Source organism: Malus domestica, chromosome 06 (genome assembly GCF_042453785.1).
Source record: "Malus domestica chromosome 06, GDT2T_hap1".
NCBI lineage: Eukaryota > Viridiplantae > Streptophyta > Magnoliopsida > Rosales > Rosaceae > Malus > Malus domestica.
The window spans coordinates 20,045,614-20,071,176 of record NC_091666.1 but is presented as its reverse complement, the minus strand read 5'-3'; the positions used below and the strand labels follow the sequence as shown (position 1 = coordinate 20,071,176).

General features: G+C 37.2%; 2 protein-coding genes across 2 annotated transcripts; one reads left to right on the top strand and one right to left on the bottom strand.

Moving 5' to 3' along the window:
• Positions 1-2,374: 2,374 nt before the first annotated feature.
• Positions 2,375-6,178, bottom strand: LOC114823275 (short-chain dehydrogenase TIC 32, chloroplastic-like). The gene is made up of 8 exons (XM_029098761.2): positions 5,632-6,178; positions 4,737-4,968; positions 4,515-4,594; positions 4,031-4,184; positions 3,808-3,886; positions 3,212-3,296; positions 2,796-2,842; positions 2,375-2,697 (listed from the first exon to the last, which is right to left on the bottom strand). Exons 1-8 carry the CDS (start codon positions 5,735-5,737, stop codon positions 2,533-2,535), a joined length of 948 nt encoding a protein of 315 aa, XP_028954594.1. The 5' UTR covers positions 5,738-6,178; the 3' UTR covers positions 2,375-2,532.
• Positions 6,179-23,799: 17,621 nt separating this feature from the next.
• Positions 23,800-24,273, top strand: LOC139196857 (uncharacterized). The gene has a single exon (XM_070823204.1). The coding sequence runs from the start codon at positions 23,800-23,802 to the stop codon at positions 24,271-24,273; it is 474 nt and encodes a 157-aa protein (XP_070679305.1).
• The last annotated feature ends 1,290 nt before the right edge of the window (positions 24,274-25,563 follow it).

Here is a 25,563-nt window from a genome sequence, read left to right as displayed (position 1 = left end):
GGGGAGCACTGTTTGTACCATACTTGACCAATCCTGAAACTATTGAGCACCGGTCAACGTTATACCGTCAAGGATCCAGAAGAGTTTCCCTCCAACCAGGAGGCCAATCATAGCACGACACCTGTTGACATCAGAAGCCAATCATAGCGCGGCACGTGTCAACATCAAAAACCAATCACAACACGACACGTGTCAATGTCAGAATGAAACTAGAAACTCTCTTCTATAAATAGAGATCATTCTCTCACAATATTTTCGAATGTCATTTGTACTAAATCATTCACTAGTACTCACTAAAGGAGAGCTTGAACCTATGTACTTGTGTAAACCCTTCACAATTAATGAGAACTCCTATACTCCGTGGACGTAGCCAATCTGGGTGAAACACATACATCTTGTGTTTGCTTCCCTGTCTCTATCCATTTACATACTTATCCACACTAGTGACCGGAGCAATCTAGCAAAGGTCACAAACTTAACACTTTCTGTTGTACCAAAGTTCTCACTGATTTTGTGCATCAACAAATCCTAAGTTATCTACCCCATATCTTTGAAACTCTTGGCTCGTCCTACGTAAAGTGGCATCAGAGTAGGTTTTCTATTACGTATGAAGATCATGAGTGAAAGTTTTCATCCGTTTGAATATAAGATGGTTAAATAGATTAACTTGGTCGATTAAAATTATCTGCCAATTTACGACAAGTACATCGATGATGAGACCTTTGTAAGTTGGAGTTCTTCACCAATTTATGACATGCAAAATGTCCACTACAAGACTGATTAAGATGGCTAATTAAGAGTGTTGTTTGCAGCTTGGGATCAATTGTTTTCCGGATTGGAATCCAACCCCAATTGTTGCAGAATACCACGACGCAAATATGAGTTCATTGATTGAACAACATTGTGGGCAGCTTTATAAAGAGGTAAAAGTTGTCCTTAACATCCATAATATTTGGGATTATGTTTGGGAAACATTCTGTTCTTCCAACATTAGAAGAAAACAATCGGACCAAACAGCTTTCAGTAATGATTCCAATTGTCTCTATTCGTTTCAAAGTAACCAGTATCAAGAAGTGATTTTGAAGCTTTATGTGCGTTATCCAAAAAGGCGATTATTGTTCGCAAGTATTAATGCGTGCATGGTATAAGAGAATGCGGAAAACAAAATTTTTTTTGGAGGGTTTTGCTTCTTAGAAGTTTTCAAGGGCTTTGAATTCATTGTGTTAAATTGGATGAAGTGTAAAAAGATGGTTTGGCTTCCAAACGTTTGAGAGAAAAAAAAATCAATTTAAAGTCGAGGATGAGTTTGTATGATGCAGAATCCCTAGTCCCATTAGAAAGGAGTCAATTGCATGGGGAATATGCATTTTGATTAAGTTTGAAATATTGTCACATAGGACATTATCGAATTAATTTGGGAGTTATAATGGTGTCATCAAAACTTGAGGTCCAGTAATTTATAACCGTTATAAATATTGTACTAAAAAACCTTGAATGACAAACATGTTTAATTAAAAAAATTATATTTTCTTTGTGCAATTGAAGTGGGTGTTTCTTCCTCCTAAAAATCAAGCGTTTGATTTGATCATGTAAATAAATCTGTGATTAGCAACGTCGACCATGATCGGTTGTTCTTGATTGAATGAATCTCAGGTTATCTACCACCTCTGTCTCTTTAAACCCTTGGCTCGTCCTGCGTCAAATAGGATTGGTGGCGCTGAAATCGTCTTGACGTCCGAGTGCTCCCTATGTCATCAATTTTTTTATATAGATTTCCCTAGGGGCAGAATCAAAGTCCAAAACCTCTCGGTCACCGTAAACTCTAGATTTGGAGATCACCTTTTCCGACAGTAAACAAGGTGGCGCACCATCAGACGTCGAATGGCAAGGTACACCTTCCACCGGCTTTCGTCCACTCTTGGACTTCATGGAAGGTATAAAAGTTGATCCCTTTGTTGCGATCCACATTCTTATAGAATTTAGTAGAATTTAAAGTTAGTCGGAAAATTAAATTTCTGTTCGCCATAAACAACCGTGCACATGAGGGTAAAAATAAGTTAACATAGATTTTGGACATCGAGAACATCTTGACGCCTTGAGCCCATGTTCGAAGTTCGTTTGTTGAAATTTGATATGATGGTTCGATTATTAAAATCTTGAGACAATTGCACAGTCGTACAATTTTCGCGTAATTGTGATACATGTTATCCAGCTTTTCAGGGTGTTATTGTACCAAAGTAAGATAGCTACATAACGTACCTCAAACACCACGGTAGAGTTTGATAGGACACTCGGATTTTATTGCCTCTGGTGTTTCAATGAAACCAAGGTAACCAAAATGATGGAAAGCATATGTAATATGTATGCCGACGGCTTTCCTACAAGGCAACAAGGTCCCTGCCATAGGCTTATATATATAAGTTTTACATGATCATTCAACATTTTAGCTTCGAATAAAGTTTCATACAGTTACATGAAAAACACTTGTAATTTTACAACACGTATTTAGTCTGACCAATCTGTTGTTCCCGATTACTTTGGATCCGTCAGGCTCACACTGAAATCCCATAGCTTCTTTGCCAATTCAGCATCTTTGGCTTGAGGGGTCGGGTCGGCTTTGTTGCTGTCCATAAAGTATTCACCGCTGATACCCTTAACTTGCGGATGCAACGCTACATAGCATTCAGTTGCTGCCCCCTGCAGTGATGTCAAACAATTAAAAAAGAGAACGAAAATAGTGATGCTGATTGAGCAGATTATATGAGCCTGTTGAGTGAATCGGATTAGTATAATACCTGCTGAACATTTTTAAGCATAAGTCTACCGAAGAAGCCGGCAATGGCTGCATTAACCCAAAACAATGAAGATCAAAATACGAATCCAGACAAATAAAGGAAAAGATGAAAGTAAAAGGGAAACCGACAAGAGGATTCTGAACACAGAATGAACAGAATGAAGATCTTGATATTACTCAAGTCAAATTGATAGTACCATATTGTCTGTACCCGTATATTGGAACACATAATTAAACGCTTGTGATCCCAGTCATTATGCTGTAAATCATATTATATAGTGTTCTTAAGAAGTATGTAAATCGAAAGAATATTCATACAAGATTGTACAACGACAACTCAGAATGCATGACCTAATCACCTCATCCAGAACAAAATCAACCTATTATCAAATATTTATCAACGGTTCAAACATTTACCATTAATGTAACTGTGGTGGCGTAGAAGATTGGTAACAATTGATCCGGGGTGAAGGGAATTAGCAGTTATATTAATCCCTTCTGCCTGTTAAGAGATAAACATATATAAATAAATAAGCAAAAATTGAAACACAACAAAATATTAGAATTTCTTATGCATGATGGCATGGCTTATTTGGAAGTATAAAGTTGAAGAGAGCTTATAAATGTTGAAAACACCAACAATGTAAAGGCCACAAATTGTGATGTAATGCTGTTTTCAAATTCTCTTCCGAAGATGGGAAGAATAACAAACTGAAATTACGCTGACTCTTTTCTCTTCTATTGACCAAAAGGGCCATGCACGCGCTAACACATCTAATTTTCACATTTATCTCAGAAACATAACACATTAAACAAAAGTCTTCAGGACACTATTATTTAAGGGTGCTATTCTAGACGACCAAATTACGTGGATGAATCAATCCTGCTCTCTCTGTAGCAGGTTGAGGACTCTTTACACCGAGGAAAGACCGAGAAAAACCACAATCACATGAAATGATTCATATCATTAAGTTCACTAGCAAACAGTTGATGTTCCTGTATGAATTTAGTACCTTCAAGCACCTTGTGAGCTCATTAGCATGCAATATATTCGCAAGTTTTGATTGTCCATAAGCGTAAATACTGGTGTATCTGTATATTTTCAAGAAAATCAAAATGAAGTATTAATGGACAAAATTTGTTACATCATGTGATAAAATCATAAAATCGTGTACTACTGCAATTTTCAGCAGCATAGAGTGATAAAATCATTAAATCGTCCTCTCAGACTGTTACCCTGATTCATCATTAATCTTGTCAAAACGAATCCCCTCCGTATATGCAAATCGGTGAGCCTCTGATGATAAATTCACGATCCTTCCTTCTTTGTTGCTTTCCTCTGTTGTCTTTTTCATGGTTTCTAACAGAAGGTTTGTCAAAAGAAAATGGCCTGTAGAACAGTGGTAAGAACTATCAGATCCCAATTTTATACAGAGGATATAACAGCCAATTTCAAATGACCTGTATTTTTCAAATGAGAAACGGAAACCTTATTGAACAGCAAAAACTTGGGGGAAGTTGCAGTCTCTATGTGAAAAATGAAGTTTTTCAAGATCCTAATATTATTTCAATCTAACAATTCCTTATTTCTCTAAACAAAAACAGAAAATTGTAACGATGGACCAGAACTTTCCTATCTCAAGTTTGTCAACCATATGCCCTCATGGAAAAGATTTTCATATCCTAGAGAGAAATCAAGAGAATTTTATGCTTTAAATACCTAAATGGTTGGTTGCAAACTGCATTTCAATGTTGTCTTTTGAAAGCATGAACGGAGTTGCCATAATCCCTGCATTATTACTTCAAACAAACACAGAAGAGAAATTAGCAATAACAATCATCAATCCAAAGGCACACATCCAAGCGTGTATGCAAACACACACAGACACATGTAGTCACAAGTAGCAACTGAGTTATATCCAGCAGTCTTCAGATGTCTTACATCAGAATATGCAATGGTCGACCAGATGATTTATATTCCGATGCAAACTTCCTAACTGAAGCCATTGAGCTGAGATCAAGCTCCATGACATCGATTTTGGCCGTGGGGATTTCCTTAAGTATTTCCTCTTTAACATTCCTACCAGCATCAGTATTCCTTACTGCCATGACGACATGAACACCACGCAAGGCTAGAACTCGTGTTGTCTCCAAACCAAGACCACTCGATGCTCCTGAAATTAAACAGTCTAAGAACTGAAAAAGGCAAAACATTTCAAATTTCACTAATCCCCAAATTCATAAGCAAAGGGAGGTCATAAAACCTCTCGGTAAGTCAATGTCAGGATTTTCCGATGAATAAATTTCGTAATCTGTCACGATAAGTTCATTGGAAATTGACATAAAATATTTTCTTGATCACCTCCATTTACTTCAGAATTTTTTATGTTCTTCACAATAATGTTTCAACCCTAAGCGGTATATTTTTAGTTTCATCGAACTGATCACCCTCCAAAACCTCAAACATCATGATTCAAATGAACATAAAGTAGAACAATAATCAACATAATTTACATTTTCGAGCCAACAACATGGTAACCGACAGGAAAAAAACAAAAAACGTCAACTGATCCTAAACCTCGCCAGCTTCAATCAGACACCGCCAAATCCAACTGGGTTGCCAAAAGAAACCACCTTTGGATGCTCAAACGATAGTATGAAATCAAATACAACTAAACCAGCTTTCTTTCCTCTTTCCCGGTAATTTTCTCAGCAACCAAACACATGATAGTAAGATACGATATGAAATAATAGCGACTAACAAACAAAATGAAGGAAAAGAAAACCCAGATGAAAAGAACGAAGAAAGATGGTGAATTTAAGAGAAAGGAGAAAACCTGTAACGATTGCAGTGAGACCGGTTCCATCAATTCCCTGAGTAACTTCCTCAGCAGTAGAACGGGCTGAAAATCCAGACGGCCCTTTCCATCCAAATATCCACATTTTTTTTTGCAAGATCTTGGTCACTCACTCAGACAGATTATACCAAATCAATTGAATCTGGTTAAACAATTTCACAGAGCAAAACTTCCAAAACCCAACATGGAAATCAGACAGACAGCCACTGACGTTGGACTATGATGTAAAATTTGCAGTTTATAGGGCATCCACCCACCCGTGTCAGGTGACGATTTTTCTAAGAATTGAGTGGGCCCTGATGAGAACATAGTCTGATCTGATGGTTTACCACTGGCGTGGTAGCCATTGGATGTGGATGTACGAATGTGATTTGATGATTAATGCGTTGGAAGAGGAAGTTTGATGTGTGGAATCTTCTACGTATATTATATTTATATCTTATATCTATATATAAAACCAGGGAGAGCAGCCCCATTTTGAGTCACGCCTTCACCATATATATATATAAAGCTAACAGCTCCATTTTGGAATTCTATATATAAATCCAGCGGCCCCATTTTGGGATTCTTCTATATATAAAGTCAGCCATTTTAAGGTCACGGCTTCACTAAAAATCAATAGGACACAAATGCCCTTTAAATAAAAAATTCAAAAGCATCCCAAACGAATGCATGAAAAAATGCATGGGCAATTTTGTCAAATGCTTGCATGCATATCACCATCATGCCTTCTTTTTCTTTCTTCTTAGGTGGGTACCAACGCCTCACCCGTATAAATATAAGTAGGAAGAAAGAAAATAATAAAAAAATAAAAGGATAAGTAAAAGTTGTTGGTGTCCACGTGAAGAAGAAAGGAAAATATAACAAAAAATAAGAAATATCATGAAGGTTGTGTGATGGTGTCAAAAGGAAATGAAAATAAAAAAAATGGAGCGGTTGAGCACGTCCCAATTTTACAACTCTCTGAATTTATAAGAGTTATGACTTATTATGTAAAGTTGTAATTATTGTATCGAATCATCATACAATCATTTGTTTATTAAATATTATTTTCTCTATTTTTAAACGCATTCAAAATATCTTAAGAGACGCGTAGCTCTGGTAATAAAAAAGGTCTTTCACACTCGCAAGCCTTTGAATTTATAAGAGCTATGACTTATTATGTAAAGTTTAAATGTTGTATCGAATCATCATACAATCAGTTGTTTATTAAATATTATTTTCATTATTTTTAAACACGTTCAAAACAAGTTCAAAAGCAGCCCAAATTAGTATCTCACTATTATATGGAATATCCACAAGTTTCTTCTAACATAGTATAATATTATTCATTTAGTTCAAACCTTCTCACAATGCAACAAGATTGTTTCTTACTTTGTGTATGATGGAAGGAGATCTCTTGTGGAAGGGCATGTTGAAAAACAGACGCAGATGTCATTATAACTTGGTAAAATATAATGAAGGCACGGTTGAGTGGAAGTTTTATTGATAATAACATTTTACATTTAATAATATATATATATATATTATAATTTTTTTTAAACGATAGATTTTTTTAAATTAGATGTTAGATTAATCACCGACGGAGTTGGAACATAATATATGTACATTATGGTTTAGTGATATTCATTTTTAAGTGAAAAGTTTTAAATTTGATTATCATAAAGGCAAGTTCGTATCATATTATTATGACTGACTTATTGTGTGACTTGTCAAATTTATACGTCTAAGAATTAAATAGGTTATTCGTGTCATGGTTTGGGAAATTTTATTTGAACGCTTATAACCTCTTTCTACACCAAACTAACTCTCTACACCCATATTATTTTTAATTAAAAAACTAATATCTTTTTAAACCCAAATATATTACCTAATCAACCTCACAAACTCAATTCCACATGTAAATTATTTTTGCATCCATTTTGTTAATGTAATACAGCATTACGTCGTAGTTGATGTAGTACACCATTATGGCGTGTAGAAATTCATAGAATTTCTTTAAGATGATGTGCCATGGTTGTTGTTAGGGCTGGAAAAAAATCCCAAAAATCCCAAACCGAACCAAAAAATTCCCGAAACCAAACCAAAAAAATCCCAAACCGAAATTCCCGAAAATTTCTGTACCCAATACCGAACCGATCCCGAAATTTCGGTACGGGAATCGGTCTCAAGTTTTTGGGATTTTGGTATTCCCAAACCGAACCAAAAAAAAAATTTATATATATATTGTTTAATTTTTAAATATATATTTAGATTTTTAATAGCTGTCGAATTCTGTTGAGATTTAATCTCAACCATTGAATATAAATTTGATTATTTGATACCTTGCCCCTCCTTAATAATTCTTCATCTGGATGGTTCACATATGCATTGAGATGAAAGATTCATGTGCTATATAGAAATTTAAGCTGGCGTATTATTTTTTATGCTACAATTGTACTTACTGGTGTACACAGACTTTCTTTTTCCTTCCATCCATTATTAAATCCATTTTTACTTACTGGTGTACACGGACTCAAATTTGTGCACAAATTAGTACAAACATGCCTTGCCATTTGATTGGCAGATTAGTAGAAACAAATTGGCAAATTGAGCTCAAAAGCATAATATGTCAAATTTTAGTCCAAAAGCCCAAAAGCCCAAAAGCATTTCGGGATTCCCGATTTGTCCCGAAATCCCGAAACTATTTCGGGATTCCCAAAAATTAGGATTCCCGAAAATTTGGTTTGGGATCGGTATTGAAATTGGGATTCCCGAAAATTTCGGTTTGGGAATTGGAACAAGGGTTTCGGTATGGGATCCCATACCGAACCACCCCTAGTTGTTGTTGCTAATTTGTTTGTATTTTGGTGTCTCTTTGTTGTGTTATCTGCTGCCTCCTAATGAACCAACTTTAAATTATTCCATGATCTAAGGTAAGTGGTAGCAAACAACATGCTCATGTATTTCCGTAAGTGGTATCGTTGTTTCTTTAGGTTAGCCCTAGATTTTCAACCATGGTGATGGAGTGGATTCGAGGAAACCAAATTGGCTGGGGAAGTTTCACCACCATTTACATAGTGAAACACAGTAACTCATCTTTTCAACTTCTAGTGTTGATGGTTGTAAATTTAAACCTAAAAACCTTTCTTCTCAAGTCTAAAAAAATTGAAATCAAACAAAAAAAATTGCATAAGTCAATTCATATCTTGGTTTGAGGATTTAAAACTTTAAAATCATCATCCATCGATGAAAAAAAAAGATACTTGTTTTCTCTATAAGTGCTCTTAGGGTTTTAGCCGGAAAGAATATAGGATAAACATTGCACGAAGCTAGGATTTAATTATTGGGTGTGAGTTTTGATAAATTTTAGTTTTATTATTGATCTTATTGTATACTTGATGATAATCATGCAATAGGATAAAAATTTCTCTTTTTGTTCTTTTTTTTATTTTTATTTTTTGTTTTTGGTTTTTTATTTTTTGTTTTGGACAAATTCATGTCATTAGTGTGAAACACGTTTAATAATTCATCATCTTCTAGTTTGTAAAGACTGAGGCAATTAACAGCTGCAGAGGTTGGTGGATGTGGATCAGCCTTGGACTTTTAAGGGTGATCTTGTGTTGGTGGCAGATCAAACGGGGACGGGTTTGAACAGATGGGCGCCATTATCCCTTGGGATTTTCTGGGTGCAGATTCATAATGTTCCACCGCTAAGTATGACTGCTGCGGTTGTGGAATCCATTGGAGGCCTTGTGGGGAGTGTTCGGAGCGTTGATACGTCGATGAGTCGGGATTGTTTTGGTAGGTTTTTACGGGTTAAAGTTCGTTTCAATGTTCGTGAACCTTTAATGCGTGGGACGTTTGTTAATTTCCCAAATGATGGGAAGGTTTGGGTGGAATTTAAATATGAGGCATTGCCGAAGTATTGCCTTATCTGTGGGATTATGGGGCATACGACTAGGGTTTGTAAGGAGGTTTTGGGCATGAATTCAAGTGGTACAGATTTTGGGGACTTGGAGGATAATCTGGTGTACCGAGGCTTGGATGCGGTGACTGATCTTCGGGGTAATTCGCTGCGACTTGTGTTCCGAAGTGGGGGTTCTGAGAGCGGGCATAGCCCAAGGCGATGGAGGGAGAAGATGAGTGATGAACGGGATGGATCCTGTCTTGGAGAGGTGTGAGTTCCTTACCGATGGTACGGATGCGAGGATTTGGAAATACTGAAGGTGAGGATTCCTTAAGTGGTGGCCACGGTACTGCTTGTGAGGAGAATGATTTATCTGATGCTGATGGTACTTCCCTAGTCGTGACAATTCGACGCCTGCGAGGGGACGAAGAGAGGGCAAGGAAGGATAGGGAGGTGGCCTATGATGCGGGGTTAATTGGCCCGGGGGGAGTGGTTGCGGATGGGGTCGTGAATGTTATTCTTAAGGAGTTGCCTAAAGGTGAGGAAAAAGTTAATGGGGTGTGTGTGTCGCAGGAAAGTGGAAGGGAAATTGATTTGAATGAGGAGGTGCAATTAACTGATGGTATGGTAGGAAATATGGAGGACATGGTGGTGGGGAAGGACATACGGACAGTGAAAGTGGGTCGTGGACTGCTCAATGATGACCCGTTTGACTTGGCACCCACTATTGATGCCGTCATGAATGAGAAAAAAAGGGAAAAAAACGTTCCATTCAGGAGGTGGAATATGTAGACCCAGTGATGTGCTTTGAACCAAAAACCAACCGACCATGAAAAATGTTTTTATCTGAGGCGGAGGAGACCAGCCTTGAGGGGTCTCCCAAGTCCCCATGAAACTAATTTGTTAGAACTGTCAGGGTATCGGGAGTGACCTGCCAGTTGACAATCTGATTAAGCAAAATAGGCTCCACACCCCCGACATAGTGATTTTACTAGAGACAAAAAAATAGGAATAATTGCTATGTTTATTTAAAAAGACGGCTTGGGATGGAGTTTATGCATGCTGTGGAGCCCAAAGGAATTGCGGGTGATATTGTATTTTTTGGAAGGACTATGATCAGGTGATGCTTGTTAAGTACGCGAATTTTTTTATTGAGGTAGGAATTTATGATGGTTTAAAATCTGAGATGTGGAGGTTGTTTGCGGTGTATGCGAGCACTGATGCTAAGAAGAGAAGGGATCAATGAAAGGTTTTGTCTCAACGGCTTGCGGCTGCTGGTGATAAATGTTTGGTTATTGGTGATTTTAATGATATCTTGGATGATTCGGAGAAGGAATGGGTAATTATAGGTTTGTCGCTAGACGAAGGGATTTCAACGAGTTTATTGTTTATAACGGGTTGCTTGACTTGGGTTTTGTTGGGTACCCATTTACATGGAGGAACCGTAGGGATGAGGGACTTATACAACAACGTTTAGATCGTGGTTTAGCAACCAATGGATGGGTTAATGTGTATCCAGATGCGAAAGTCCCACATGAAGTGCTTGAAGGGTTTGATCATGCAATGCTTGTTGGAAATATGCCCTGAAAGTCAATCTTTGGAAGAAACCTTTCAGGACAAATGAATCGATGTATAGATGACTCTTATACATCAAATGGCAAAGATACTAATTAAGACTATCTCAATAAACGATATATGTCCTAAATAGTGAATCCATGGACAATGGATCGATTGAAGAAGTAATCTAATGATGTTAGACTACAGAGACCTTCTTCACATAACCATTATGTCCAAAAAGGTTCCTGGTCATTGGATTGTTGGAGGGAAACTGACAATGCTTAGACAGGTACATACTGTGTCCGCTTCAAATGGAAGAATGGAAAGTCTCATCCCATTCGTGTAGTGACCCTAAGACAAGTATGTAGGCGCTCATTAAGGGAATGAGTTCACTGAACACAATCGAACGAGAGTACTTGCATGGAGGTCTACTCACATGTCAAGCAAGTAACTCTAATGGTTGGAATAATGTAAGTAATCCGTTGACCTGAGGCATCGTCGTTGTCTTGTGGTTAAGTACTTGATCTTTGATTATGTCAAAGTCACTCTATCAGAGTGTCCACGGCATAGTTGGGGTTAAGCCACTTAGTCATGAAGGCAAGTGAATGCGCAACAAGGAATCTCTAATCTTCGTTAAGAGAGGAAGAATACTCTAAGATATGATTCGGGAATCTTCGGCCGAAGTATCGAGCGCAATAAAGGAAAGCGTTCCTATACGACTCAAATGAATCATATAAGAATGAATAATCACATTAGGGGTTTGACATGATATATCCATACCCTAGTAATGTGATTGAGAGTATTGTTTTAGAGAATGATCGAATTACATTGTAATTCCAACTGAATAGGTTCTCCGAACAACTTCTACATTAGCTTGGGTAGCTATGACATATGGTTAGATGTCACTCATAGCTTGTGAGTTCTTCTAGATGATTAAATGTAGTCATAAAAGAAGAAAGGTGAATTAAAAGGAAGTTTTAATTCACTAAGTGATTGGATTAAATATAATCAATTGGATTGATGTCAATCACCTCACTGCCTTGCTAATTAGAACCTAAAATGATTGTACACCGATACACTCTTGTAGTGAGTAATTAATGGATGATGGAAATGATTAATTCGATTAATTAAGTGTTGTGATTAATTTAGAAAGTCTAGAGAAATCATAAAAGTGATATAAGATCGTTTTGGGCTTAAAGAAACGTTCGGGTTTAATTGGGCCCATTGGGCTTTTATTCAAGCATTGGATGACTTGAAATAAATAAAAGCCCAAAGCCCAAACAACACAAAGGGGGCCGGCCACATTAAGTGAAAAATGAGAGATATGAAGTCAAGTTGTTGACTAGGTTTCTTTGTTCTATAAAAGGAACTTTATAGAGATATTGTTCATTAGGGTTTTTGTGTGTTTTAAAACAACAAAGAGGCAAAAGAAACATCTCTCTAAAAACACCCAAAGGCCGGCCACCATTAGGGAGTGTGAGCTAATCATCTTCTCTCCTTTTTGGTCATTCCTCCATCCATCTCACTACACTAGTGGGTGTGGATATTTAGAGGTCTTCTCATTTGGAGACTAAAGGAGAACCTTGGAGCACTCTTACTAACAAAGTGGAGGAGGCAAGGAGGGAGGCTAGGCTCAAGGAGTTCAAGGAGCAAAGGGCTTGGAAGTGGTCCATCCTTGGTCTAAAATCAAGATCAAGAGGTATAGATCTATACCTTCACTTTGTTCTTAACTTGAATGTTTTAGATGCATTATATATAAACCTATGAACCTTGAAGGGGATTTGCATGACTATAGCTTTGATATTATTTGATAACATGCTTCCGTTGCTTATGTATATAAATTTTGAATTGTATATGCATGCTAGTCATTTCGAAATCCCATGTGTAAAACTCATAGATTTCCCTTCAAGTGGTATCAGAGCCAAAGGTTTATGTATAATGTGTCCTTTTGGATTTTATGCATATGGGTATTAATATTATGTATGACATAATTATTGCTTCATTCAAAATATGTTTATCTTTTGTTTTTCAATACTTGAAAAATGTTAGTCAATAGTTGAGAAAGATATGTATGCAAAAGATGTTTTGTATGCATGAATGAAAATTGAGTTTTGAACTAGTTTGACATATTATTTCTTCATTTAAAGTATGTTTATCTTTTGTTTTTTCAATGGTTGAAAAATATAAATCAAGAGTTGAAAAAGATATGCATGTAAAAAGGTGTTTTGTATGCATGAATGAAGAGTAAGTCATGAACAAAATTTGGGGTTTTGAACCAAAGGGAGGGCACGGTTTTGGGGTGGTTTTTGGGTTGTGTTTGTGTTTTATTGTAAACCACTCACACATCCTTTTAAAGCTAGAAAGTAGAAACCTTGTCACTTTTGTTTTTGGGTTTGAAAAATCACCAAGAATATACAAATCTTGAAAATGTGTTCATGGTTTTGTTCTTGGTGTTCATGGTTTGGTTTTTGGTGAAAATGGTTTTATTTGGTTTTCATGCATTGTTTTGTGGTTTTGGATGATGTTCATACCATCCATAACCATATCATAAATTTATAAAACCCTAGACTTGACTAGGAGGATTTCCATCACCCTTTTCACTAAAGTCTTCAAAGCAAAACCAAGTGACAAGCAAAATTTAATTTTTTCTACATAATGTGGAATTATTGCATGTTGTGTAAGAATGTGTAAGAGACTTCCCATCTCCCCTTAATGTGGCCGGCCTCCCCTAGTGGATTTATCCACTTGTGGGGCTATTTTATAATCTTTGAAAAGTTGATATTTACTTTCAAGTATTTACGGTTTTACCCCTAACTTTTCATATTTGCATAATAGGCCCCATCCATCTAAAAAGTTAAAATATTTTATTTTAATTTTATTGGTTGTTTAAACTCATAATATTATTATGCCCATATGCACTAAATCTAAATGTTTATGTTGCACTCCATTTGATTATTTAATGTGATTAAGTAGTTAGAAAATGGGTGACTATGAACTTATGCCTTAAACGATAATTGAGCTATGAGATAAGGCGCTAAAATCAAATTGTTTGAACCTTGGGAATGTGTTTTAATTACTGTTTTAATTGGACCTTGTCACGTTTGACATTAATCTATGTCTCCCTCTTAGTATGTGTAATTTGTAGGAATTTGTACAAATCGGTTTGTAATTCTTATTACTTCTTAATCTCTTTTAGTTAGTTGATTCCCTCTAGTGCTAGACTAGAGTTTCTTTAACTATTGGTAAGGAGACATAACTAAAAGAGGGTTTTGACATGAGATCAAAGATTAAATGGGTCCAAAGCCCTAATTAGCAATGAATGATTGTCTTTCATTTCTAATGGCTCAATGAAAATGTTTTAATTGGATTGAAAAGCACGTAATTAAATTGACACAACTTCCCCGAGTTTATATTCAACAATGTTGGCTCGTTGTTGCAATAACCTAATAAGTCCATGGTCATCCAAGAGCCTAAGATAACTATAAAGTCCAATTTCAAAGGAATGCAAAAAACCGTAGTAGTAGTAGTTACTTCCAATATTTGAAAAATTCGTTTTTGATATTGATTTGTTTTTCTTAAAACAAATAGTGGGAGTATCATACGCTACTAAAACTATAATGAATATAATTAGTAGTTATATATATCTCCAATATTTTGAAAAATGTTTTGATATTGATTTGTTTTATGAAAACAAATAGTGGGGATATCATATGCTACTAATTTCATTAACTTTGGACTAGTAGTTATAATAGGACAATTTATTTGATTGTGATTAAATAAATAAAATTGATGAGACCTTAAAATCCCTTAACCAACATACAATATTAAGTTGAAAGCGTAAGAGTGCTTTGAACACTTTTTCGTGGCCTTCCACCGTGGTAGGCTCCAATCGTTTATGACTTGTACACCGCCTTCACCCTATCATGGGGGAGTGCAAAGTGCATGCTTATACTCAGGAGGAGTTTATTTAAAACATTTGATGAGGTTAAGGTAGGCAACGAGTGTGGCCAACATCGTATCATCGTGAGGTCATGCTTGAACCCCTATCTAAACCGACATGGTGGGAAAGAACTTAACTAAGAGAAATGATGCCAACATCGTATCATCGTGAGACATTGTTTTCTAGAGGCCAAATAGATGGGTAATCACAAGAGGTTGTTGTGAATGGGTAAGTGTACCCTCTCATTATTATTTTTGCTAGCCAACATCGTATCATCGTGAGGTGGGCTTGGTAATAGTGAGCCTCCCATAACCCGCTAGGAGCTTTCTTTGAAATCTCCCGGATTCCATCTTGAGGGATATGGAATTTGCCAAAAATGGTGGGTGGTGTCATTCGGTTTAAAGACCCGAATCGTTTGACTTAATCAACAATCAAACTAATTATTTTATTGTTTATGTATATAGATATGGTTGGAAGCACACTCGTGAAAATACTCGACAAACATTGCCTAGAGGGGCACAATTTCCCATCGTGGTATCGTAATGTCAAGATTCTCCTAACCTTGGAGAAGATTGTTTACGTGCTAGACAAGGCTCCACCTCACATACCTCTTGGCCCCAACGCTACTGAGGATGAACGTGCTAAGTATGACAAGCACGTGGAGGATGATACACAAGCCAAGTGCTATCTGTTGGCTTCCATGAATGAGGAGCTACAGAGACAGCACGAGGGCATGGACAGTGCATCTTCCATAATACTCCATCTTACGGAGTTATATGGTGAAGGGACGCGCAACCGTCGCTTTAGCACTGTCTGTGAACTTGTGAAGACCAAGATGGTCAAAAGGGCTCCAGTGCATCAACATGTACTGAAGATGATAGGATTCATTGAACAATTGGAGAACCTAGGGACTCCACTTGACGGGGAATTGGCCCAAGACTTCATATTGGCTTCTCTTTCTGATTCATTTTCGCAGTTCGTAATGAACTACAATATGAATAAGATGGATAGTACTCTCTCTGAGTTACTAAACATGTTAGTAACTGCCGAGAAGACTATGAAGAAAGAGAACGTTGTAGGGACTGCCGCAGTAGCCTATAACAAGCCATCCTCTTCCAAGGCCAAGCCGCAAGGCAAAGGCAAAGGGAAGAAGAAGAAGTCTCCCACTCTTAAGCCGTAAGGAGGAGTGAGGAAAAAGAAGGCAAAGGAGCCCAAGGGGACTTGCCACCACTGTGGAAAGGAGGGGCATTGGAGGAGGAATTTCAGGTTATACCTTGCAAGTCTTAAGGACAAGCCACAAGGTATGGTTTATGTTCTTATCTTCAATTCTAATTGTTAGATCTTCTAAATATTTATATTTGATATAAAGAGCTAATCACTTGTATAATTGTATATAGGTGGAGAAGCCAAGTAGAAGAGGAACGAGCAAAGAAAATGTGGAGAAGGGTTCGGCCACTATGTTTTTTGCTTACTACTTAGGAAGTTTGTTAGGCATTTAAAGATTGTCTATAAACTTTCTTATTTTGTTAAGAACTTATTATGTGGCTTCATATGATGGAAGACCACTATTAGTGCCTAAATGTATAAAGGTGTTTATGTTAGTCTCTAAATGTATAGAGCTAATACTTTTTGTATTAAACATTATGAATGTTTGAATCATCATATTAATGTAATGTGATGAATACCTTCTAATATATTCTTAAAGTAGTGTTATGAATTGAATATTGTCTTGTTGTATCCTAGATGAGATACAAGATTTATATCACTTATTGTAATGTGATAACCAAACTTTAGACTTATCAATTATGGATAGATCTCACATGTTGGACATAAAAGGATACAATGAATCTTTAGATTTGGTTCCAATTGTCTACCTATGAGTTCTATATGAATTGACAAAGGTCTAGAGATTCCTTTCTTGAAGAAAAGGAAGATCACATTATAATGATATAAGTAATAAGAAAAACGTTTCTTATATGGTTATCACTTAGAACACAATAATCAAGATCACTCTTGATTCAATTAGTAGTTTTGAACAACTAATTGGGCATTCTTCAATTGTTTTAAAATGTCAATTGTGTTAATGATTAAACCAAGAAAGAAGTGTCTAAATCTATAAAATGTTTAAAGACTTTAGTCACTTAATAACGAGACATTAACTTAGTGAAGATTGAAACAAACGAGCTTGAAAGGTTTTAAAGCTACTACACAATGTCCTCTACCCGTATACTCCACGTTTATACATTTTGAATGTATGAAATAATTTCTCATTAAAGTCATGAGAAATAGTGGGAGGTGTGAAAATGGATATAAACTTGAATGTGATTGGTTTATAGTTGTCTAAAGGATAATAGTACTTGACTATTATTAAGAGTTTGTAATTTTAATTGTTAAAGAACTCAAGCTCTTCAAACGTTAAAATTCCATGTTGTGTAACATTCTAAAGAATAGTCTATGAATGTTGGTTTCGTCAACCTAGCATAAAATGGTTATATGTTGGGATTTGTCCATCATTCTCTTTTATGAGAACAAGCTAATAACAAAGCATATGAACAAGTTGATGAAACAAAAGGGAATAGTTTCAAAATGAGTCACAACATATGATTTAACAACAAGACAATCCAAATTCAACATCTCATGTAACAATATTGCTCTATGTAGTTTTGATAAAGAATTATATCAACCACCTAGAAGGAATGGTTGAGTTTCTATATCCTTAGTAGGAGCCATGCTTCCACTAAAGACTTGGATAATTCTTATATGACTACATTAAAGGTCTTAGTATGACTAAAACTTTAAGTATGGTGTATGACACCATATAATTTAAATGAATAGACTTAATGAAACAAGTCACACATTTCAAATGGAATTACTTGAGAAGGAATTCTTTTATGTATGATTCATTTAAGTTAAGTGGGAGCAATATGCATTCAAATCAAGAAAATATAATTGTTATTTTTGAATGAATGCTAAGTTACAACAAGGCCAGTGGGAGTGATGTCATAATTTGAGCAACAAGATGTGAATAAAGTCTATTCGATAGACTTGATAAAACATAGATGTTACTCGAGAAATGACAAAACATGACATGGTCAATTTTGAAGTATAGACTTGAAATTGGACTTATTGATATAGCAAGGCTATCTCAATAATGTTATATGGGAATTAAATCTCAAATGTTGTAGATTTAAGAAAGCATTTTCCTATGTGATAGAAAATCACTTTCATAACCCTTATAATGAATGTGTCACAAAATCACAAAAGGGACACATGTATGGACTTGTGAAGTAGATATCCAAAGGTGAAGAACCACATAGTTTGTCACTTTAAGATATTACTATATCCCAGGATCAGAACCAAAGCAACTGATAGAGTATTATTGCCTTTAAGAAAGAAACGTTAGAGTGGGACTCTGGAAGCGTGCATTCACTTAGGTTATTAACCAAAGTGAAAAATAAGCCATTTTAACAAATGGAACTTCATAATGGATGAAGTACTAATCATATGAATGTATTGTTAGTATTGTACTACAATGGTCTCAAGGTTGGAGCAAAGTTTGTATAAAGTATACAAACGAAATATATGACGATATATTGTTTTAGAAACTGCTTCAAAAGGTGTTTTGAATGAAGGGGTTCTTATAGAACCAATGATTGAATCCAAACCATAAGGTCGTTAGTAGGATACTACGACGTAATGGGGCGATAGCTCAAGCCATGGAATCAAGGTCTCATCAAAGTATTCGACACAAGAAAGAGACATCATCAAATGTTTTGGAAACATTTGATAAGTAAATCCCTTTTAAATAAAAAGGATTAATACATAACCATGTTAACCTACGAGCATAAGCTCTCTCAACTAGCATGTATAAGATACACTAGTGATTGACTTTAGTGCAAGTGGGAGATTGTTGGAAATATGCCCTGAAAGTCAATCTTTGGAAGAAACCTTTCAGGACAAATGAATCGATGTATAGATGACTCTTATACATCAAATGGAAAATATACTAATTAGGACCATCTCAATAAACGCTATATGTCCTAAATAGTGAATCCATGGACAATGGATCGATTGAAGAAGTAATCTAATGATGTTAGACTACAGAGACCTTCTTCACATAACCATTATGTCCAAAAAGGTTCCTGGTCATTGGATTGTCGGAGGGAAACTGACAATGCTTAGACAGGTACATACTGTGTCCGCTTCAAATGGAAGAATGGAAAGTCTCATCCCATTCGTGTAGTGACCCTAAGACAAGTATGTAGGTGCTCATTAAGGGAATAAGTTCACTGAACACAATCGAATGAGAGTACTTGCATGGAGGTCTACTCACATGTCAAGCAAGTAACTCCAATGGTTGGAATAATGTAAGTAATCCGTTGACCTGAGGCATCGTCGTTGTCTTGTGGTTAAGTACTTGATCTTTGATTATGTCAAAGTCACTCTATCAGAGTGTCCACGGCATAGTTGGGGTTAAGCCACTTAGTCATGAAGGCAAGTGAATGCGCAACAAGGAATCTCTAATCTTCATTAAGAGAGGAAGAATACTCTAAGATATGATTCGGGAATCTTCGGCCGAAGTATCGAGCGTAATAAAGGAAAGCGTTCCTATACGACTCAAATGAATCATATAAGAATGAATAATCACATTAGGGGTTTGACATGATATATCCATACCCTAGTAATGTGATTGAGAGTATTTTTTTAGAGAAGGATCGAATTACATTGTAATTCCAACTGAATAGGTTCTCCGAACAACTTCTACATTAGCTTGGGTAGCTATGACATATGGTTAGATGTCACTCATAGCTTGTGAGTTCTTCTAGATGATTAAATGTAGTCATCAAAGAAGAAAGGTGAATTAAAAGGAAGTTTTAATTCACTAAGTGATTGGATTAAATATAATCAATTGGATTGATGTCAATCACCTCACTGCCTTGCTAATTAGAACCTAAAATGATTGTACACCGATACACTCTTGTAGTGAGTAATTAATGGATGATGGAAATGATTAATTCGATTAATTAAGTGTTGTGATTAATTTAGAAAGTCTAGAGAAATCATAAAAGCGACATAAGATCGTTTTGGGCTTAAAGAAACGTTCGGGTTTAATTGGGCCCATTGGGCTTTTATTCAAGCATTGGATGACTTGAAATAAATAAAAGCCCAAAGCCCAAACAACACAAAGGGGGCCGGCCACATTAAGTGAAAAAGGAGAGATATGAAGTCAAGTTGTTGACTAGGTTTCTTTGTTCTATAAAAGGAACTTTATAGAGATATTGTTCATTAGGGTTTTTGTGTGTTTTAAAACAACAAAGAGGCAAAAGAAACATCTCTCTAAAAACACCCAAAGGCCGGCCACCATTAGGGAGTGTGAGCTAATCATCTTCTCTCCTTTTTGGTCATTCCTCCATCCATCTCACTACACTAGTGGGTGTGGATATTTAGAGGTCTTCTCATTTGGAGACTAAAGGAGAACCTTGGAGCACTCTTACTAACAAAGTGGAGGAGGCAAGGAGGGAGGCTAGGCTCAAGGAGTTTAAGGAGCAAAGGGCTTGGAGGTGGTCCATCCTTGGTCTAAAATCAAGATCAAGAGGTATAGATCTATACCTTCACTTTGTTCTTAACTTGAATGTTTTAGATGCATTATATATAAACCTATGAACCTTGAAGGGGATTTGCATGACTATAGCTTTGATATTATTTGATAACATGCTTCCGTTGCTTATGTATATAAATTTTGAATTGTATATGCATGCTAGTCATTTTGAAATCCCATGTGTAAAACTCATAGATTTCCCTTCAATGCTTATTTTGGATATGACTGTTATGCCATTACAGCGATGGCGACAGTTTATTTATGATCCTCGGTGGAACAAGGAGAAGGAGTGTCACGGCATTGTGGAGGAAAATTGGAGGAATCGTTTTGTGGGCTCCCGCGCATTTCAGGTGGTGGAAAAATTGAAATGGGTACGTCGAGGATTGCAGAATTGGAGGTGCACAAATGGTGGTAATTCGAAGTTATGTATTGAGTCATTGAAGCATGACTTCCGCAATGCCTACAAGTCTTTGATATTTGTGAATGATGAGGTGCGGCGTAAGGAGCAGGAGCTACAGACTTGGGTACGAGAAGAAGAGCTATATTGGAAGCTTAAATCTCGAACCCAATGGATCCAAGTGGGGGATGAAAATACTAAATTTTTTCATGCTCAAACAGCGACACATCGACGGTGTAATAAAATCATTGGTTTAGAGGATGATCAGGGGGTTTGGTGTACCGAGCCCAGTCGAGTGGATGCTATTGCAGTAAATTATTTTAAACATCTCTTCCTCACATGTACTCCGGGTAGGGTTGAGGAGATAACGAATTGTGTTAAGGCTCAGATATCTGTTGAGGATAAGAGAAGATTGTTGCAACTGATTACGGATGAGTAGGTACGGCAAACAATGTTCCAAATTCCTCCTGATAAGTCTCCAAGGCCAGATAGATTTGCGTGGAGTTTTTATCATGAACATTGGGAGGTGGTTGGTCGTGATATCGTGGAGATGGTGAAGGCGTTTTGATTCTCTGGGAAACTCTTGAAAAAATTAAATCATATTCATTTGGTTCTCATCCCTAAAGTCCCTAGCCCGCGGTGCATGGCTTAGTTAAGACCGATTTCGTTATGCAATGTGGTTTATAAGGTTATAGCCAAGCTTCTTACGAACCGTATGAAGTTGGCCATGCCGCATATTATCAGTGCGAATCAATCGGCATTTGTGGCTAGCAGGCAGATTCAGGATAATGTTTTGGTGGTACATGAAATTGGATATGGCGAAGGCTTATGATCGTGTTGAATGGAGCTTTCTATTGGCAATGATGGAAGCATTGGGTTTCCCGAATGAGTTTCGGAATAAAATTGTGGAATGCATTACGATGGTTACTTATAGTGTGTTGATTAATGGTGCCTTCACTGGATTTATTCACCCGCAGCGAGGGCTTCGGCAACGGGATCCTGTGTCTCATTTTTTATTTTTAATTTGTGCTGAAGGGTTCTCTACCTTGCTGCGGAAGAGAGAGGAGTATGGTGTTTTGCATGGGATGCGGGTGGTACCTGGGGGGATTTCATTATCCCACTTATTTTTTGCCGATGATGCTGTTATCTTCTGTAGGGTGGAGGAGGAAGAAGTTCGAGTGGTTATGGATGTTTTACAATGTTATGCGGATGCCTAGGGGCAAGTTATCAATCGAGCAAAGAGTTCGTTGTATTTTGGGGCTCAATGTTCGCGGAACAAGAGGAAGGCAATTATTAGTTGCATAAATATCACGGGCAAAGAAAAGTTTGGTAAGTACCTGGGGATAAAGGCTGATTTTGGTTCTTCGAAGAAGGCGGTGTTTGAAAGGGTTCGTGAAGCGTTGGAAGGGCAAATAAATAGGTGGGCGGAGCAGTTTCTTTCCTCAACAGGCAAAGAAGTGCTAATTAAAGCAGTTGCTATGGCCTTACCAAATTATGCAATGTCGTGTTTTAAACTTCTAGTGAGTCTATGTAAGGAATTGGAGTCTGCTATTGCTAAGTTTTGGTGGCGGGGGAATAAGGATAAACATGGCATGCATTGGATTTCGTGGGAGAAAATGAAGCAATGGAAAAAATTTGGAGGGCTCAGATTCAGGTACCTTGTGTCTTTTAATCTAGCTTATTTAGCTAAGATTGGATGGCGCATCCTTCATAATCCGAGTTCACTCATGGGACAAATTCTTAAAGCAAAATACTTTCCGGACTCTTCGTTTATGGCGGCTAAAATAGGTAGACGGTATTCGTGGGGATGGAAAGGCATTATTCAAGGAAGAAGGATTCTGGAGAGAGGCATGAGGTGGCGGGTTGGTGATGGAAGGTGTATTCGGATTAGCCATGACCCGTGGCTACCTAGACCATATACTTTCAGAACTCGATCGCGGCATGATGATATGCCGGTAATGGTGGAGGAGATGATTGACTCCGAGGGGAGGTCTTGGAGGCATGATTTGGTTCGGAGATGCTTTGAGGAGGAGGAGGGTAATCTTATTCTGGGATTACTTGTGAGTTTTGGAGGTTGTCCAGATAGAATCATGTGGCATTATTCCAAAGATGGAAATTATACAGTTCGAATGGGGTACGGTGTTGCCATGGAAATGTAGACAAATGGGGAGCTTGGAAGAAAGGGGACGGGGAGTAGTAGTCGGCGGGAGAATGCTGATCGAGTCTGGAGGGAAATTTGGAATTTGGCTGTGCCAAATAAAATGAATTTTTTTATTTGGCGTTGCTGTAATAGTTCGCTTGCAGTTCGGGTTAACCTTCTTCGATGCTGAATGCAAGTGGACAATACTTGTGTGATGTGTGGTGTCGCGGAGGAAACGAAGAACCATTTGTTTTTTGCATGTGATTTTAGTCGTGTTTTATGGTATTGTTGTTCTCTGCAGTTAGATATCACATCTATTATTGGGCGAGATTTCCATGAGACTTGGTTGGGGTTATGTCTACGATTTCATGAAAATGATAGGAAGGATGAGTTGTTATAGGAGTGTGTGTTTATTATGTGGAGAATATGGAAGAGTAGGAATGACATGTTTTTTCGTGCTGTTTTACATGATCCAATAGAGATGGTTCATTTGGTAAGAAACCAACTTTTGGAATTTAAAGTCTGCACCTCTGCGGCAAATAAGGAATTTAGGGGGAATAGGGTCGTGGGTGGGGCTCTGTTTGCTGGGTAGACTGTATGATGGAAGTGGCCGGTCTTTGGGGTGATGAAGGTCAACTGTGATGGCGCATGGTGTGCTAAGACAAGCAAAAGTGGATATGGATGGGTTATGCGGGACTTTGCTGGGTTGTTGCAAGTGGCTGGGGGGGAGGGTGGACTATTTTTCAATACGGCGGCCATGGCGGAAGCTGCGGCTATTCGTGCGGCGTTATGGGCTTGTTTGGAGTTGGGTTATGCGGATGTGGAGATTGAGTCGGATTCTCAGGTGATAATCAGCATGCTTAATGGGAAATATGGGGTGGATTCGACTTTGGAATGCTATATTCATGATATTGGTCAGTTAGTATCCCAATTACAAGAGGTGAGGTTTGGGTTTATCAAGTGGAATGGAAATGCCGCTATGCATGTTGTTGCTTCATATGTTGCCTCACATGGAGGTGTCTTCCGTTGGGATGCGATTGGTCCGGAGTTTTTATTTAATGTTCTTACTGAAGATGTAAACATTCCAATTCGAATTTAATAAAGTTTGCTATTTGACAAAAAAAAAAAAAAAACAGCCGAGTAGTGTTGTAAGTGATGGGTTCCATTGATGATTAGAACTGTTAGTGCATCGTTGGTTCAAACTCTCTTTCTCTTTCTCTCTTGAAAATTAAATTAATAATATCGATTGTAATAAATATAACAAAAAAAAAAACATTTCGGTTCGGGTTTCCCTAATCGTGTTCGAGTCGAATTCTCGAATTGTGTTGTGTTATTTTCGAAATGACCCAGCCCATCAACAATGCCAGTTTAATAATAAAAGCACGAGAAGAGAAAAAAAATAAGCAATCACTTTGCTATATAAATTTTAACCCATAAAAGAATCCTCTATTCAAAACATGTCACAAACTTTGAGTACATGATCAATTAAGTAGTACTGCATACTTAATGTACACAAATTTTTCTCATAAAAAACATCAATAAAGGAGAGAAGGCGGCACCGAAGAAGGAGAAGAGGGGACAGATTGAGATACACTATAGCTCTGGAAGAAAATTAGCCCCTGGACTTGAAGGGAATGGCCCGATGACCACAAGAGCAGCACCAATGAATGGTCCAACCCAGAAGATCCACTGCAAACCGAACAGATAGGATTATAAATTTCGTCATTAATAAACCGGAAATCAATTACTGAATGATCTAACTAGTTTTGATTAGTTCAATTACGTGGTAATCCCAAGCGCGGTCCTTGTTGTAGACAATGGCGGCTCCAAGACTCCTGGCTAGGTTGATGCCAGTTCCCGTGATGGAGATGGTGGCCAAGTGAACCAAGAACACTGCAAAACCAATGGGAAGAGGGGCCAAGATCTGCATACAGATATATGTACACTCCAAGTTAAAACACAGTCCAAACTCGAAAGGATGATCTTTCTATTCACAGAGCTTCAGAGAATGATATATAGTATTGACTTAGAATACAACAAATTAACAAGTGTTTGAAAGTGTCATCATTTGGTCAACTATACTCCAAACTAAGTATCTAATACGTATTGAAAGGTATCATGGGAGTATCGTGGGTGTAGCCTGTGGGTATCTGATACTCACCCTTGTCGAAATTTAAAGTATGTATCAGAGGCGGAGCCACTCAGGGGCTAGAGTGTAGGGGTGAATTCGGTTTTTTGCCAAAACCGAAACCAAAGTTTTGGTTTGGTTCAATTTTCTTTTGATATTTTTTGGGTTCGGTTTTGTTCGGTTCGGTTTCGGTATGGTTTCAGTTTTTTTTATTTTATAACACTTGATCTTTTTTTTTTTTTTTTTTTTTTTTTTTTTTTT

Coding starts and splice junctions, on each gene's coding strand:
- LOC114823275 (XM_029098761.2), bottom strand. CDS start 5,737: ATGTGGATATTTGGATGGAAAGGGCCGTCTGGATTTTCAGCCCGTTCT. Junction 4,595..4,736: donor CGACCATTGCATATTCTGAT/GTAAGACATCTG, acceptor GTTTGTTTGAAG/TAATAATGCAGGGATTATGG. Junction 3,887..4,030: donor AAGATTAATGATGAATCAGG/GTAACAGTCTGA, acceptor GAAAATATACAG/ATACACCAGTATTTACGCTT.
- LOC139196857 (XM_070823204.1), top strand. CDS start 23,800: ATGAAGGTCAACTGTGATGGCGCATGGTGTGCTAAGACAAGCAAAAGT.